Raw genomic sequence first — 17,589 nt, forward strand, 5'->3', positions numbered from 1 at the left:
CCAATTTTTCTTGTTTACCTTTTCACCTTCCGTTCCTTGAATTGCTTGTACAACACACTGGAGGCCTAACGTTAGCCTATCCTGTACATTTAATATCACCAGACTCAGGCTATTCCAAAGTACCTTGTGATTTTTGGTGGACATAAACCGGCGGACCCACTGATTGTGGGCAACAATGTACTCAGAATGGGCCTCTTTACAACAGCCAATAGAAGCTGGTGTGGAAAGCAGGAGCGTCTTGGACTGTTTTCCAGAGTCTGTGGGACGTGAAGTCGCAGTAAACGTTGTACGTGAACTTGCTGCCTCCCTAAGCCCAGGGAGTGTATCTTCCCATGAAAGTGCACCATTGTTCCCTGGACTGGAAACGGAGAAGCAGGTTTTATGGACCATGGAGGTATAACATGAAGAAGTCTTCTCAAATTCCAACAGCCCCAGGTTGATTAGGTTTTCATTGGATAGCTTATCCGTGTGTAATGTAAATGCAGCCTAGTAATATAGGCCAACAGTTGTCAGTCTAACCTAGGCCTACACATTTGCAGGACACTCCCACAACTAGCCTAGTACTGGCTCCACAAACACGGCCAAATTTGGCACTCCTGACATCTTGCTTAAAGTTCACGCTAGTCATAAAACTAAGATTGAACACGGCCCTACGGCTAGAAATGAATTTATTTAGGCTTTCACTTCTCCACATATATACTCAGACTCCACCAGGGAGTCCTTTGTAGCCAGAGTTTTGGAGAAATTACTGTCTCTGGGATGGTTATGTTACTCCTCCCCTAATTTAGAATCCATACCATTCGACCCTACTTCCTAACCCCTAACCCTACTTCCTAACCCTACTCCCTACTTCCTAACCCTACTCCCTAGCCCCTAACCCTACTTCCTAACCCTAATTCCTTAACCCCTTACCCTACTCCCTAACCCTACTTCCTTACCTAACCTTATTCTGCCGATTCGAAGTAAGCTTTCCCATTCATACGGTACGGATTCTAAAGTTAGGCCGAATAATCATACATTTTCAGACATATTTAAACTCAAGAAGAGAAAAGGTTGTTTTTATAGTTTCTTTTTCTTCCATTTAATGCTATACACAGTAAGTTTACAGTCTTACATCATTGTTGTCCTACAGGTGATTTGCTACGGGCTTAGCCTGCCCCTCTCAGAACATGAGGCTTTAAGACACTGTGTGAGTGTTTACTGTGAGTGGTTAGCAGTCCTGACCATACCTCACCAATCACTGCCATCACCTCTCTTCAGAGACCCAAATCTGTACGCACAGAAAATATGCCAACACTTTGTGAATCTGTTCAAAGTTAAAGATCAAGGTACAGTATTTACAGACATCACTCACTAAGTTACCAGTTATGTACTTTACCAGTGTTTACAGAAGTGTCCAGTTTCACTGCAACTATCATGTCACTGGTGGTATGTGGTGCAGTTTAATCCTCTGTGTTTAAGTTATGCCAAAATAAATCACCAAAAAGGAGTTGCCTATACCTGTTTTCAGTGATTAGACCTTTTCTACTTCAATTATACAATATTTCTGAGTTTGAGGTTCCCTAGTACTGGACATTTATCGTTTGTTGAGTAAGAGTTTGAAATTGGCTGCCATAAAATTGATGTCCAGAACAGAATTTGGGGGATTTGGTTGAAAAGCACTATCACTTATTGACTGAATAGCTACGAGTGTTTGGAATGAAACCAGAAGCAAGTGACGGATAAGAACGGAAAATTTGAAAGAAGAGGAAATCCTTAAAGCATTTCCAGATTGAATCCCCCTATACTCTGAAGCTCAAATAATGCTGGACCTGCAGTGCTGCCCATGTACACAACCAGCTCGCTACAATTATACTCTCAAAAGGTTTTTAACCTCTGTGAAACGTTCACACCAGAGTTAAGTGTGCATGTTATATTTGGTGTGTGAATTCTCTCGGCAGGTGATCTCGATGATGGTTTAAACTGGAGACGTCCCAGAAGAGGTCTGTCCTGCATTTTGTTCTTGCTCGCATTTTTGAACGCTGCATGTCCATAAAAAGTCAACCATTTCTTTTTTATCCATGAGAAGAATTTCCATTGCTTACTTAAAGTTGGAAAATGCTTTGTTTTTCTGTTCGATGCATTAATCATTTACTACACTAAATTAATGCTCTCATCCAGAAAATTGACATGTTGATGAATGTTGAACTTTCGGTGCATTAGCGGGTTAGCAAGCACTCCGAAAGTTTTACATTTCCAGGAAAACTCAGTAACCAGATTACAAGAAGGAAAGTAAAACTTATCAAAGAATCCTCGCCATGATAACACCTACAATACTGAAACCCATTTCACTGGTGTAGTTAGGGGTTTATCAGGCAAAAGTAGGTCACATGTGAATAACTTCATCTAGGCTAGTGACAAGATATTTGACCAGTGTTTCAACATAGGGGAATATTTCTATCTTTCATACATGTGTCTAATTGCGTGGTAATATGCCAAAGTATTTCTTTCAAGTATTGCTGTCTTACATAAGTATACACATTGTGAACTATCCACATTAAATTTTGGTGGGAACAGTACTTCCCTTCTAATGCTTGCATGTGCACAGCTGTCCGTCACTAATGGACAAGAGATTTTACTGTAATGAGATCCTTGCTTGGACAAGACAAGGTTTATAAAGCTGATATTTTGTTAGTTAAACAGCAAAGCTGAATTCTGGCATATCAAGTTATTTCAAATCACATCCTATATAATAACTATGAACAGTTTTCAGGCTTTTTTAAGCACTCTTGATTTTATTTCATAATCTGTAGACAGCTGCCGCAGTATGTGCTTGGTGCCTGGTTCCATTCTTTGCTCATCCGATTAAATAACACATTGCATACGAGAGAACGATTCTAATTTTGGCAAAATAAATTAATCTACAATTCACTTCTTGGATTTGCTGGTTGTCATTTTAAATGCATCTAACAGTAAAATAATTCAATTTCTTTGCCATTCATCAATATCGTTTAAAGATCTCAGCCTGTTCATAGTACGCTGTTCACCAGTATGTACACAGTTTGGCTGGATGGTTTATGGTATTATCATCTTCATTCATTTGTTTAATTAGTTATTGTTTCCCCCCTTTTGATGATTTTGTTGATGTTTTACAGGGGACACTGACCTCAGTAAACAGGTTGTTCTTTGTCATCGTGTCTTAAGGACCATTCAGTCGGTGGCCAGCTCCAGTAATCTTATGTCACGGGAAACCTGGGAGGTCCTACTAAAGTTTATGCTGACCATAAACAGTAATCTTCTGTCTCCTCCTTTGGAGCAAGGTAAGGAACTTAAAGCCTAATTCATAACTTAATAAAGCGCATTTCATGATCAAAATATGTCTTCGAATGTGCTGTATAACAGCTGTACAAAAGAAGATAAAAACAAGTTACAGAAATCCCTAACTCACAGTTAAATAGGTTGGTAAACACAAGACAAAATAAGTTAAACATCCTTTCAATGGGGCATTGATATGATTTGAAACCTATCTTCACACAAGAAGTTACTCAGAGTAAGATTCTTGTCTTTCCTAACAATATGTGTACTTGTTTTTAGAATGAATTCAATGTGGGAATCCACTGTAACACTTCTGGCTCATATGCAGGAGGGTGTGTTCCCCCTCACCCTCCCTCCTCTCCATTTTCAATAGGTCCACATTTTCCTGGGTAGAGAATGGTGCTGCGGGCATTTAATTATCACTACCTGCATCAAATTTCACAAATTAAACTTGATACGGTTGCAAAATATAGGAATATATTGTTTAATACCTTGGCATGTTTATGTAGAACTGACATTTGCATTGGTTGACCATAATGCTATCTATACAAACTACATCACTTTGTATGGAGCATAGTGTATCTGTGTACCTGACATGCAAGACCTTCTCTCCATTCCAAGGGAGCCTGGCGGAACATCTCTGTGAACGGCTTCTCCAAGTCATGTTTGAGATCTGGCTCTTGGCCTGTGCTCGCTGTTTTCCGCCTCCTACGTTATGGCGCACGCTGAGGGAGATGTGTGCTGGTTGGAGGCACCACATGGAGACTGTGGTCCAGTGGAACCGTGTCTGCAAGGTGCTTACCTCAAAGCTCTTGAGGTCACTCTATGGTCCAAACTTTCCTCCTCTCAAAGTTGGTAAGTTTGAGATGGTACCTATTAAGACTTGAATGTTACGTAGTTATTTGCTTTTGTTTTCAATTCTTTATAATTTGCAGAACCACTCCCTAGTCTGTCTTCTCCCATCTTCTTTAGTCTCCATAGTTACAGTTTCTATGATAGTTTCTAGTATTTAATATCAATTCCTAGGAGATAACAATTTCTTACGTCAGAAGATGAAAGTTCTCCTCGACTTTGTCTAAGTTGCATTCTTTAAGTTTTGACAGTCAGATAACTATGTCATATTTTCTTTTAAACATTTAATAAGCTTGGTAGACAACCAGTCTTGCTGCTTGGACAACTTGAAAAGATCTTCCAGGACGTCCAAAAGATGACCAGTAAACATCTGAGTGGAGAATCTGTTTCGTAGGAAATTGTTTTATGCACCTTGAAGAAGATTTAGATGTTCTGCACTCTGGGCTTCAGGGGGTTTGACAACCATGGAACATGTTCATTACGCACTGTCCTTTGTATATTCATGTCTTTGAATATTCAGGCCAGTTGGTGGCCTGGCCTTGATAAGCTCTGCTTCTGCCAGGTCTCCCCCACTTCACATCATTTGCATATATCAATTGTTTAATTCCTATGGAATGTATATATTGTATATTCAAATGTTATATGTTCACTTTGTTTAGTTATGGTGAAGTGGAAATAAATAGTTTTCAACTTCAATTATTTGCTACAGATTTAAGCGACGACCAGATTGTACCCGTTGAGATGGACCCTGACACCCTTGCACAGACTTGGTTCCGTTTCCTCCACATAATGACCAATCCAGTTGACATTTGCCACCCTGAAGTAATCGGTCAAACACCCAAGTTTATGTCCTATGCCATCACTCATGAGAGTACCATCGACCCCATCCAACATGCCTGCCTTAAGACCCTGCCACAGATATATCTGAAAGCTATGAGCGGTTTGTCAGTCATGGTCGATGCATTTCTGGGTGAGTCGCTCGTCCGTCGTTTATCTAGAGTTTTCTTTAAGCTTTTCCGGCAAAACTAACATATATGTAGAGAGAGTATGGATGGTTATTGCAGTTAGAAAGTTATAGGTGCTGAAATTCTGCAGGGAAAATATTTAGTAATTGTTAGTTAATGTTATCTTGATTTTTGTAGACACCTTTTAAGAGTGTTTATTGTTGTTTTGTGAATAGGTATGCCATCTGACCAGTCCCAACAAACAACGATGGAACTAAATGATTCTCAGAGGAGCAGGGTGTCCAGTATATCTGTCCCCAGCGATACCCCACCGCAGGTCAGGAAAGTTATGAAGAGTCACGCATCATCCTCGTCAGGCTTCGGGACAGGAGGAGCCACACCCCCCCTTCCGCCCATCTCCAGCTTCATGGACAAACCCAGTACGGACAGCTTCGTCCCCAAACGGTCAGATTGCAATAGCATAGTGCATTTATTTGGAGCGTGGCTGTTTGAGGCTGCCCTCACAGGATGTAAGTTACACAAAGGGGAAGATAAGGTGCCGTCACAGCCCAGACGGATCACATTCGCATATGGCTTATCCATGGCTAACGCTACCACCATAGCCTATAACATCACTAACCAACCTATCACTGCAAGCGTAGGTATGTAAAAAGCAGCTTCTCTCCTATATATGAAAGGGGGGAGAAAAAACAGTTTGCAAAAATCTTAATGAATCGAAACATTTTGTAATGGTATCTTAAGATAAAGTAAGTTTGTGGAATCTCAAATTAAAAATGTTGTCATTCATGATTTAAGAAAATGGTTAATGGATATTCTATATCTAGTGAGTGCATGCCTTGGTAGCGGTTATCAATTTATGGATATTTTCTCTTACATAGGTTAAGGCCGTTGTTCGGAGAGGGGTTCTCTAGCAGTTACTATTTGATAGAGCAGCCTTGAGACTTATACTCCAATTAAATAGATAAAACAATGTCTACTTTTTGGAAACAGTTTGCTGGCTAAAAGCCTTGTGATACTTGTGCAGCGTTGAAAAGGATTTTCTGATAACAATGTGAAACTTCCCATCTCAATATCATGCCCCCAACTCGAGATATGTTTGATTGAATGTAACCTATTTTGACTGGCTAAACCTTCAAATACTCCAGGATGTTGGATCACAGTAGGGGGTCTGTGATGTCATCTGGGCAAATGCTCTTTGAATGCTTTACTTAGGCTATTATAATCTTCTTGTTGATTTATCCTTTTAAACTGATACATTTGAAATGTTAGTTTAGCTGTCAAAGTTCTCTGCACTTAGAATTTCATTAAAAAATTAGCTGTTTTGTAGAACTATTCTTTTCATCTGTTGGCAAATGATTGACAAATTGTAAAGAAAAACAACAATATTTCCAGCCGAATGGCCCTGATAACAACATCTCTTCTGCTGTTGCCTGGGTACATTTATAAAATACCACAAAATTTAAAAAACTTCATATCATCGTGATGCACAATGCTATGAGAATGTGGTTTTTTGCCTAAAAGATACATAAAACTACAGCATTGTTGCTAAGCAACCAACTTTAGCCACCAGAAAGTGCTTTGAACACACATATACCACTCCTGAGAATTTTGCAAACTGTTTAGAAAGAAACTCCCTTTCACTAGACACTAACTCTCATACAGGTAGGAACATCCATTTCATAGTTTGCTGTCAGAAAAAATCATAATATCGTCAACTTTCACTCACGGAGGGAAACATTCTCTTTGGCTAGATTTGAAATCATCTTCTCCTGTTTGGGTTTGGTTTGACATCATTTATATCCTGATGACCTCGTGTGACATGCATCAATCATGACGTGACAGTTTTTTCCTGAATATCATCATCTTTCCTCCATTTACTGAGAGCAAAATGATTTCCCAAATCATATCATTTTTCCTTCATTTTTTTCCTTGATTGGATGGGTTTGCCTTGGCATGATATCAACATTTCTCCTTCATTCATTTTAAGTCATGATTTTGAAGTTCTAAGACATTAATAGGCAACAAATCATATAGAGCAACTGACTCTTGTGGGGAACCTTTATAGGTATGTTTGGGTTCATGCCATTATTTTTATATTCATTGTCAAGAAATTTTTTGTTGCAGAATAAAATATTTGTTTCATTTCTTTTGGGGTACAATAGCATTGCAGTTACTACCTTAAATGCAGGAATATTCTATAGACTCCCTCTACCTCGTCCACTCACCCAATAGGAATTCAATATCACTGACTTTGACCAGACAAGGAAAGATATTAAAACCAATATTAAGCAGTACAAAGTTTGTGCGTAATATCATGAAAGACTTTGGTACCATTAAATCTCAAACAGCCTTAAAAGACTTGACAAACTAAAATGTTTATGTTTGGCTTTGGGGTTGATATTTGCAATCAAATCTGATTATACGGTATCAACATCACAGAATACAAACTTGTACTTCTAGCAGTGGATTGTTATTATCATTCAAATCTGGTTATACAGTATCATATCACAGAATATATACTTTTATGTGTGGCAGTGGGGTTGACATTAGCACTGAATGCTTACTATACAGTATCATGTCACAATGTACAAACTTGTACATTTGGCAGTGGGTTGATATTAGCATTGAAAGTCTTATACTATTAAGTATCATATCACAAAATACAAACTGGTATGTTTGGCATTGGGGTTGTTACAACTGTAGCATTCAAATCTGGTTATACAGTATCATATCACAGAATATAAACTTGTATGTTTGGCAGTGGGATTGATATATTGGGTTAAAAATGTACTATAAAGTATCATTATCACAAAATACAAACTTGTACAGTATGTTCCAGTTATCACTAGGGTACATGTTTACTCCACAGTCTTGGCAGAATATGTTGTGTTATGGTTTTTCTATGTGAAGGTCCACTCAAACTTGTATATTGACATTATCTGGACTTCTACCTTCCTCTACTAACAAAACAAAGAACATAACCATGTGACATTACCTTTCATGTTATGTCCAATAAATAATCATTCAAAAATTAACATACCACAACTTAAGTTTATGTCATTAAACCTTTTTCCCTCGATCAACTGTTTAGACTGTTTATATTATATGTGGTTTGTTTGAAACTGTACATGTATGTGTATGGGTAGAGAATTGGGAAGGAAAGGTGGGTTGTTTGAAGGCATATGTATTATGTCTTTGTACATGAGCTTAACTTGCTAGATTCACATAACAGTTGAAAATAGTAGAACCCTTAAAATTTACAATTTAATCCATTTAGCCGTTATAAACTATAACCTCATATTCACTCTTTTTCACCTTTTATCTAAGTTACTTTTGCACTTAATAAGACTACTCCTATGTATCATTGCATGACCTTAAAACTGTAAAACCATAATGTGATTGTGCACTACTATTGTAATAGAATACTCTAATAATGGAACCAGAAACCAGGAATTAAAGATGTTGCAGATAGAGTAAGTTGTGAAAATATTTTCCTCCTTGTTCCACCATTTTAATGTCCAATTTTATGATGCTTTCTGATCATCATTTCCCATAAGCTGCAGAGCCTGTATGCATATCAGGTACTTTTTGGTTCATCATTTGCTTTCATTTTCCATCCGAGCTGTTATGAAAATGGGATTGGGGGCAGAGGAGGAGGGAGGGGAAACAACAATCAAATATTTAACACTTTACATGTCTGTTTTTCTGTTTAGAGTTGGTTACGAGTTTTAAAGCATGAATCGATGTTGGACACAACGTTTTATCAAATATCATACAACCAGCACCGTTAATGTTCTTTGTTCTATGACAAAATGCTCTCTTTGTTTCAAACATTTAAGAAGGTCATATAAATCACCATGGGTTCAAAAGTTGACATTTGACCGTTGCCTCCTGACATGTGATGGAATAACGTTACAGTTCACACGTGTATACTCAAGACTATTGAATTATCGTGACATATAAGCACAACAGCCACATGGACCCTGCAAAGACTTAGCCTAGTCCCTTCCCTATTAGAAAAAACACTGACTGAAAGTAAAATTTGAGTCAATGTTGTGAAATCTGTCATAGGCCAAAGCTGCAAAATGTTCCAATCGTTTTCTTTGTTTATTTGCAATGTTTTGCTACAATTCTTTCAAGGGGTCCGGGATGCTCTTCTATTTTCTTCATTACTTTCAAAGCAGTTTCCATCATTGCCCCCTGATTCCTACTTTAAAGTCAGAAAAGGATGCAAAAAGAATGCTTTCTTTTGCTCTATTTCATCTTGAAGACATGCAGCATAGAATTTCAAAAAGTAGAATGCAAAGCAAATTGCCATTGTTAAAATTTGGTTCAGAGTGACCCTCTGGCAAAATTGAAGTTAATTGAAACATGATGTAACTGTATGAGGCTACCAAACAATCCATTTGTCTCTATTTCTGTGAGACTATATACAACTACAGGTGTTTTGTCCACTAGTGACTATCGATCGTGTTTATTATATGGACATGAACCGTTAACTCATGGTTGGTCGAGGATAACTTAATTTAGAGTCAAAAGACAGCTTTCTCACATTACATAAGTGGAATAAGAAAGAAGCTTGCAAGAATTCAGAATGGTAGTTAGAAAAAAACCAACAAATTATATAGTTAAGTGTAGTTTTAAAGCTAGGCTAGAAAGCTGTGTGAAATCAATATAGGTGCCATTTACCCTTGAATATTACACAACCAAGAATGATCACTTAGCTATGTAAAGAAGAGTTACAAAATATAAAGTTCATGGTTAATTTGAGTCAGATCATTGTCAGTGAATTTCTTCACTCAAGTCTCAGTCCAGTCAGTGTGTCAACAAGTGGGGGGGGGGGCACTTTTTCTTATCTTGGAAAATGCTTGATTGAGTCATGATTTCTACCACAGTGCTCAAGAAATGTTAAATCACAGCAAAGACTTGTTGCCGACGTATAAATCTCTTCCGATTTGTCGATAGGATTTATTTTTTAATGATTGACAGCTGATATTATAAAGATGTATCACACGACAACTTTTAAGTCTTGACTGCATCTTGTATAATTGACTCTCATTCCCTAATCACTCACTCACTAAAGGTAAAGTTGCTCGGAGGCAATCGTCGTTATCCAATACCCCGGAGTTACCTGGTCCGTCTAAAGTGACATACCAACAACAGGCTAGGCCAGTGGGTCAGCCTACCGCTCCATCTGTGGGTCCTAGTAGGGTAAGACAAAGCTACTTTATTCAATTTGATGATTCAGAGATGGACTTTTACTTCTTTATTCGGAAAATAATACTGATATCTGACTTGCCTAGCTAATGCATTGGGTTGGTGTGTGGGGGGGATATAAGTGTTAATGTTTTCTTGTATTCTCTCTATTCACTTATGGGAGCACTCTACTAGACAAGCCCTCTGGGTTCTTTGGAGTGCTTCCTTTCACAATTTTCCCTGTTATTGATATGCTTTGTCACTTAGTTAACTTCTCTGTATTTATATTGTGAAGAAACAAATAAATGAAATGAACTGCATTGTTAGAGGATTTTAAATATTGGACAACGTCGAAAAGAATTGTGAAAATCAACTACAGCCGCTTCGAAACATCAATTATGCGTGACAGGGGCTTGCTGTTTCTTTCATTTCAGGGTTATAGTTGTTTTTTGAAAACAGTCAAATGTGTGAAGATTTCATATGTTTTAAGAGAAATAAGATATTATATATTGTTACTCTCCATTTTTGTTGTCATGAGGAGTAAGGACTAAGTTCATTTTTTTTCTGTTGTTTTTTTCCTTGCAGATTGTACAGGACAAATCTCTAGATCCTCAGACCTATGAGGCGGGGAGGGCAGAGGCATGTGGTTCCTTATGTAGGATCTTTACTAGAAAACAATGTAACGAGGAGATACAGACTGTGTATTTAGCGAGGTACTACCTCACCTTAACAGAAGGCTTAAAAACTGAAGAGGTAAGACTCATATGTGTGGTGATTCTAGAATGTTCCCTATGAAACAGTTTACAGAGATACAGACTGGTTATTATATGAGGTATTACCTCACCTTAACAGAAGGCTTAAAAACTGAAGAGGTAAGACTCATATGTGTGGTGATTCTAGAATGTTCCCTATGAAACAGTTTACAGAGATACAGACTGGTTATTTAATGAGGTACTACCTCACCTTAACAGAAGGCTTAAAAACTGAAGAGGTAAGAACTCTTATGTGTGTTTGGTCATTCTAGAATGTTCCCTTGTGGAACAGTTTACAGAGATACAGACTGGTTATTATATGAGGTATTACTGTACCTCACCTTAACAGAAGGCTTAAAAACTGAAGAGGTAAGAACTCATATGTGTGTTTGGTGATTCTAGAATGTTCCCTATGAAACAGTTTACAGAGATACAGACTAGTTATTATATGAGGTATTACCTCACCTTAAATGAAGGCTTAAAAACTGAAGAGGTAAGACTCATATGTGTGGTGATTCTAGAATGTTCCCTATGAAACAGTTTACAGAGATACAGACTGGTTATTATATGAGGTATTACCTCACCTTAAATGAAGGCTTAAAAACTGAAGAGGTAAGACTCATATGTGTGGTGATTCTAGAATGTTCCCTATGAAACAGTTTACAGAGATACAGACTGGTTATTATATGAGGTATTACCTCACCTTAAATGAAGGCTTAAAAACTGAAGAGGTAAGACTCATATGTGTGGTGATTCTAGAATGTTCCCTATGAAACAGTTTACAGAGATACAGACTAGTTATTATATGAGGTATTACCTCACCTTAAATGAAGGCTTCAAAACTGAAGAGGTAAGACTCGTATGTGTGTTTGGTGATTCTAGAATGTTCCCTATGAAACAGTTTACAGAGATACAGACTAGTTATTATATGAGGTATTACCTCACCTTAAATGAAGGCTTCAAAACTGAAGAGGTAAGACTCGTATGTGTGTTTGGTGATTCTAGAATGTTCCCTATGAAACAGTTTACAGAGATTCAGACTGGTTATTTAATGAGGTACTACCTCACCTTAACAGAAGGCTTAAAAACTGAAGAGGTAAGACTTAAATATGTTTGTGCTTTTTGGATGTTCCCAGTGAAACATTATAAGGAAATACAGACTGCAGTGCAACTGTTTAGAAAGTTGAAATTTAAAGCAGAATGTGGGAGAGTAGGATGACAGAAGGGTGATCATTCCTGATTATGTGAAATATGTATTTGCAGCATCTTACGCTGCTGCACTTCAAGTTAATCTTTCTGTTATTCACTTTAGAACATGACAGATGTTATTGTGGGGGGAATCTCCAACCCTATAACTACCTTATGATCTCATATGCTGACTATCAGACTGTGCAGTGATGCTTTGTTTTCAATGAGAGTACACCTCTCAGTTAATGTGCATAATCATTATCCATTTCATTGTCTACTGGTTTCAGATAGTCTGAAGACATTACATCAGTTAATGACATATATAAATATCATTACATTCACAGCCTTTGAGTGGTCTGGTCTTGTCCAGTATCTTATTCAATGCGCAGGACTTATTTCGTATTGATCTAAAAGGTGTGCAGGTCCTGGTACCGGCAGTCCTCCAGGCACTGGAGCTGGTCTTAGCAGAGAGGGACATATTATTCAGGTTAGGTGGCTTATTTGTTATTGGTTTGCATTGTTAAAAGTCAGAAGTGAGCTTAAAATTACTCTCTTTATGTCGCTAATTTTAGTAATTAATCTTTCTCTTCTTTTTCATCATGCATTTGTCAATACTTTTGTCATTCTCTCTGTTTTTTTCAGATCTATTGTTTCACAACAGCAGCTGAAGAGGGCAGGAATCCACCTACTGATCTCTTTAGTTTGTTTACCTCATCACTTCAAAAATCTCAAAATCCAAGGTAGGTAGACCAAATTCCCTTCACCACCCCCCACCCTCCACCCCAAGGAAACTTTACAATGTAATATTAACTAGTGAATGTGTTAATCAACTCAGCTGATCTGTCCAATAGAACATGATTGTCTCCCTTTGTCTGACAGTCAAATCTTTTCAACTGAATGATACCTCAATCCCATCAACTGGTTAGCTATTTAAGTCCAATTTTTACATTTCAAATCATGTACAACTAATTGAAACACATTTTGGAAAAAGATGTAACGTTTTTTGTTATTATTATCTGTGATAATCTTGGTTTAAGCAATAATCATTAGAATGTAGTAAAATTGCTGCTGCAAAGAAGATGTTCCCCCTGAAGATACAAGTAAATGAACGTTTTTGGTTTTTTACATATCTCTTTCTGGAGTGTAACAGATGTCAATCATATCCTTCTCTCCTCATCTCTACTTATTGCTCAGCGCTACTCAAGTCAGTGGATGCTGAAGGTGATCACAAGACGGTAGCTAATGATGTGACATTCCTGTCCTTGAAACCACGACTCGTTGGTCTCATGCTGGATGCACTCAAGTGTGAGACGGACCCCTACAACCTACAGATGCTCTTAGGTGAGTAACAGCCGTCATAGATATGTAGACATATACTAACAGCTGGGGAGAACCTGAAGAAAACTGCCCTGATATCTAATTAATAATTAAATTATTTAAAACACTACAGTCTTCGATGTTAAAAAGTTAAATACAATGCTTTGATATAGCGCTATTCCAAATACGATCATAGCGCTTAACAATGTACCATAGCGTGTACAACTTAGCCTTGGTCATTGGTAACTTGTCACACCTACACTGTGCACAATTCAATCAATCTCTCCTGGGGCACCACAGTGAACAACAACCACGTGTCCCTGGGGGACTTCCCATAGGGTGCAGCCACAAAAGGCTCATGCAACTATATTTACAATTTACTTCGTAAGTCCCAATTTATACACGTGGGTGAAGAGAGGCAATGGAGATAAAGTTCCTTGCCCAAGTAATCCTTAGATCACAAGTCCACTGCCTTTAAAACCTCTTGACCACAATGCCTCCCCCCCCCCCCCATGTTGCCATGGGTTTTATTATTAATAAAGTACACCCAGAAAGAATGAAATTACCTTAGTACCTACAGTCTTCATATGTTGACATGGGTTTTATTATTAATAAAGTACACCCAGAGAGAATGAAAGTTACCTTAGTACCAAGCAGGATCATGACAGGTGTAAATGGCATAAAATTGGAAAGGAAATATAAACATTTCCGAAACAATATTGGCCCAAGATGATAGACTAAGTATCTCCTACGATATAAGTTGATGTACGTACATTGTATTCTTACTGCGCGACTTAGTGGTGACACCCATTGGCTCTACTGATACCATTTATAATACTCATTTCAACCCATTAGTTTATATTTCTCCTAACTTTGTTTTTAGTTAAAATTTGATTGCATACACCAGCTGTGTCTATTTGGTTTCTTAGTTTTGTTGTTGTTTCTCGTTTCCAGTGTGCTTTAGTCCTTACTTACCTTGTATGTATTTTAGATCCTCTTGCAAGCAGGAACTCGTGAAGAAGCCATCATTGGCTTATCAAAGCCGCAAGCTGACCGGAGTCAGTCTCTTACATTCATATTTGACGTCCATGATTATGAATTGTCAATTGTCAACAACTCTGTAACTGGACAACATACATTAATCTGGGAATGACTTGAACCGGGTTCCTTATGATTGAAAGGCACTGGCGTTAATCACTGAGCTATTTAAAATGCTGAAAAGCTGATTATTTTAATCTCCAGGTTCCCTGTACCTGTGCATTCTGGATTCAGCTCTCTGCGAGGAATATAACAAGAAAAAAGAAGCCAAGCAGAAGGAGAAGATGACAACTGAAACCAAAGAAGATGATATCAAAACAGAGGCAGGAGGAAGGTGAAGAGAAAAAAACTGATTGTCAAAATAAATTATGAAAGAAATATATAATAAATAAACTGCCTCTAAGAAACCAACTGGGAACAGTGCATGGTTGCAATTTAATATCATCTTTTGGCTTTAGACAAAGATGCTCATATGTGAATTGTTTTTTTGTTTTTTTTAACTAATAATTTCCCCTATTTATTAGATATTAAACATTTCTTATCATCATGTGTTTTTCTGTGCTCACATATTTTTGTTATATCCCTTTAATAGTCAGTGTCTATCTACTTTATATTACACAGATCGGCCAGTCCTGACTCACCAATCATTATGCAAAGACACTGTGAGTAAATTACTAGAGTGAGAAGTACATATCACTCACTACAGAAAATCTAGCATTGCATCCATTCATGTAGCCTTTGTATAGTTATGTAATGCTATGCACTATGTCTTGTCAGAACCTACAAGGATGCAATCAGCTGGTAATAAGGCATGTCAAAACCTATGCCCAGAATTGTATGTGTACTCTAGACTAAAGCTGAGGTAATCTGCTAGGAATCAAAATGTTGAAATTCATAAATTAAGTCTTGCTATTTGTTTTGAGTACTACTCAAATGCCTGGCTTTCTGAAGGTATTTTATAAATAATTTGACAATAATGCTAGAAGCTAATCACATACTTTGTTCTCTAAAGTTTGTGTGAAATCTGATATTGCAACAACCAGCTTCTGTCAAAATGCTCTTTATTGCCTTGAACTTTGCTTCTGTAGTGTTTATGGGATATACTTATAATCTTAATGAAGATATTTATCTTTACCATGCCTACATCATTCAAACATGAGTAGTCTACTTTTTTTTGTCCCAGATTCAGATTGAGAAATATGAGAGATGGATATTTTTTCAGTTTTTGTCTTTTAGATGATAGTATTTTTGTTATAAAGACTACAGTGTCCTATTGTGTTGTAGCTGTAACAGTTTAAAATGATTTAATTTTGGTACTTTATTACAGATTCCACCTGGCTGTTGTTAGTAGAATGTTGTCATCTTGTCTGTGAGAAACTTGTTTCTGATTGGAGGATGGAATACTTTGTATCTCTTACTGCTCTAGAACTCTTGTCTGGGTTGGCTAGAGTCAAAATCCATGTAGAAGGTAAGTCTATTATAGCACTCAGCCAACTGGCATATGTTGTAGAGAAACTTGAATGGAGGATGGAATACTCTGTATCTCTAACTACTCTATAACTCCTGTCTGGTTTGGCTAGAGTCAAAACCTATGTGGAGAGCAAGTCTGGTGAAAACTTTCAGTCATTATCTGGTCTATGAGAAGCTCACCTCTGATTGGTGAAAGGAATACTTGTTTCATTATTGTTGAATTATTCTAATATTCTTGTCTGTATTGGCTAGAGTGCTAAGTCTTTTTAGAGAGCTCCATGATAGCTCTCAGATGACTGTAGCATTAAACCCAACATAGTATCTCGGTTAACTATGTTTCATGGGTAACTTCACCTGTACTTGAAGGTAAAATATCGTATCACCACTTTACTGATGAGAAACAAACTCCTGAGAGGTAAATATTTTATCATCACTTTACTGATGAGAAACAAACTCCTGAGAGGTAAATATTTTATCACCACTTTAATGATGAGAAACAAACTCCTGAAAAGTAAATATCTTATCACCACTTGAATGATGAGAAACAAACTCCTCAAATCCTCTCCTTTCATCTTTGTCTTCTAGATCCTCTGGAGTTGAAGAAGATAGTTAAGTCGATATCTTACCTGATAGAGCATCAGTGTAGCTGGCCATCCATGTACCACTCCAGGGATCTACACTCTGTTATTGTAACAGCCTATCATTGCCTAACTGTCTGGCTCTTAGAACACAGTGATTTACTTATGGACAGGGTCAGTTCAATAATGTAGCTACAGTTTAAAACAGATTGTAAAGTGTATATTTTATGTTATGTTAATTTGTTATGTTATTTTGTTATGTTATGCCTTAAAACATAGTCAGGTTTTGGATATGCAAGTATTTCAAATGTCAGTTTGACCATTTGTAAAATACATGACAGTACCAGAAGTTATGAGTAGGTATGCCATGTGACCATGATCTCAGTATGACAACTAAACAATTTATCAGTAAGGTAATGAAGATGAGCAGTTTTTAAATAGCTATACTAGAGGTACTTGTGAGATGTAGATAAGCCCTATATCTGACAGTTATACTAGACATTGGATAACAGTATTTGATTTATCTCTTGATTTCCATTGATCCATGACATTTAAATACCATTGTCCAAGGGCAAGGGTTACTTGTTTAGGAGTGCCAACACAAAGGTGGTTTATTGACTGGTTAAGTGAGTGTGTGGTTACATTATTCTTTCCCTTCTGTGCAGGAATGTCTCTGTGTTGTGTGGTTACGTTATTCTTTCCTTTCTGTGCAGGAATGTCTCCACTTTGTTGTGTGGTTATGTTATTTATTTCTTTTCCATTCAGGAATGTCTCCACTGTGTGTTGGAGGTAGTTGAGCTGGGTATATCTGGTAGTAAATCTCAAGTACCTACCTCAGCCACTCCAGAGATGAAGCACACCAAGCAATCTAAACCAGCCTCAATGAGAGTAAGAGAAGCTGCAGAAGGTGTGCTGTCTAATGTATTGAACCATGTGGTG

The 17,589-nt window shown here is 37.5% G+C and overlaps 1 protein-coding gene across 3 annotated transcripts in view; it reads left to right on the forward strand.

The window, feature by feature from the left end:
* The first annotated feature begins 46 nt into the window (after positions 1–46).
* The window catches only part of LOC139972027 (ral GTPase-activating protein subunit beta-like), a 31,067-nt gene continuing 13,524 nt past the window's right edge, over positions 47–17,589 (forward strand). Inside the window, exons 1-17 of one of the 3 annotated variants that reach the window (XM_071978890.1) lie at positions 47–394; positions 1,133–1,328; positions 1,941–1,982; positions 3,135–3,299; positions 3,916–4,149; positions 4,856–5,116; positions 5,327–5,752; positions 10,195–10,322; positions 10,893–11,060; positions 12,592–12,734; positions 12,890–12,987; positions 13,442–13,588; positions 14,807–14,936; positions 15,224–15,264; positions 15,930–16,070; positions 16,658–16,824; positions 17,416–17,586. In XM_071978890.1, coding sequence (XP_071834991.1) covers positions 176–394; positions 1,133–1,328; positions 1,941–1,982; positions 3,135–3,299; positions 3,916–4,149; positions 4,856–5,116; positions 5,327–5,752; positions 10,195–10,322; positions 10,893–11,060; positions 12,592–12,734; positions 12,890–12,987; positions 13,442–13,588; positions 14,807–14,936; positions 15,224–15,264; positions 15,930–16,070; positions 16,658–16,824; positions 17,416–17,586 — 2,877 coding nt within the window. In that variant the 5' untranslated portion in view covers positions 47–175. The remainder of the gene's footprint in view (positions 395–1,132; positions 1,329–1,940; positions 1,983–3,134; positions 3,300–3,915; positions 4,150–4,855; positions 5,117–5,326; positions 5,753–10,194; positions 10,323–10,892; positions 11,061–12,591; positions 12,735–12,889; positions 12,988–13,441; positions 13,589–14,806; positions 14,937–15,223; positions 15,265–15,929; positions 16,071–16,657; positions 16,825–17,415; positions 17,587–17,589) is intronic. The other 2 variants (XM_071978892.1, XM_071978891.1) reach the window with 2 other exon arrangements.

This window comes from Apostichopus japonicus, chromosome 8 (genome assembly GCF_037975245.1).
Source record: "Apostichopus japonicus isolate 1M-3 chromosome 8, ASM3797524v1, whole genome shotgun sequence".
Lineage (NCBI taxonomy): Eukaryota > Metazoa > Echinodermata > Holothuroidea > Aspidochirotida > Stichopodidae > Apostichopus > Apostichopus japonicus.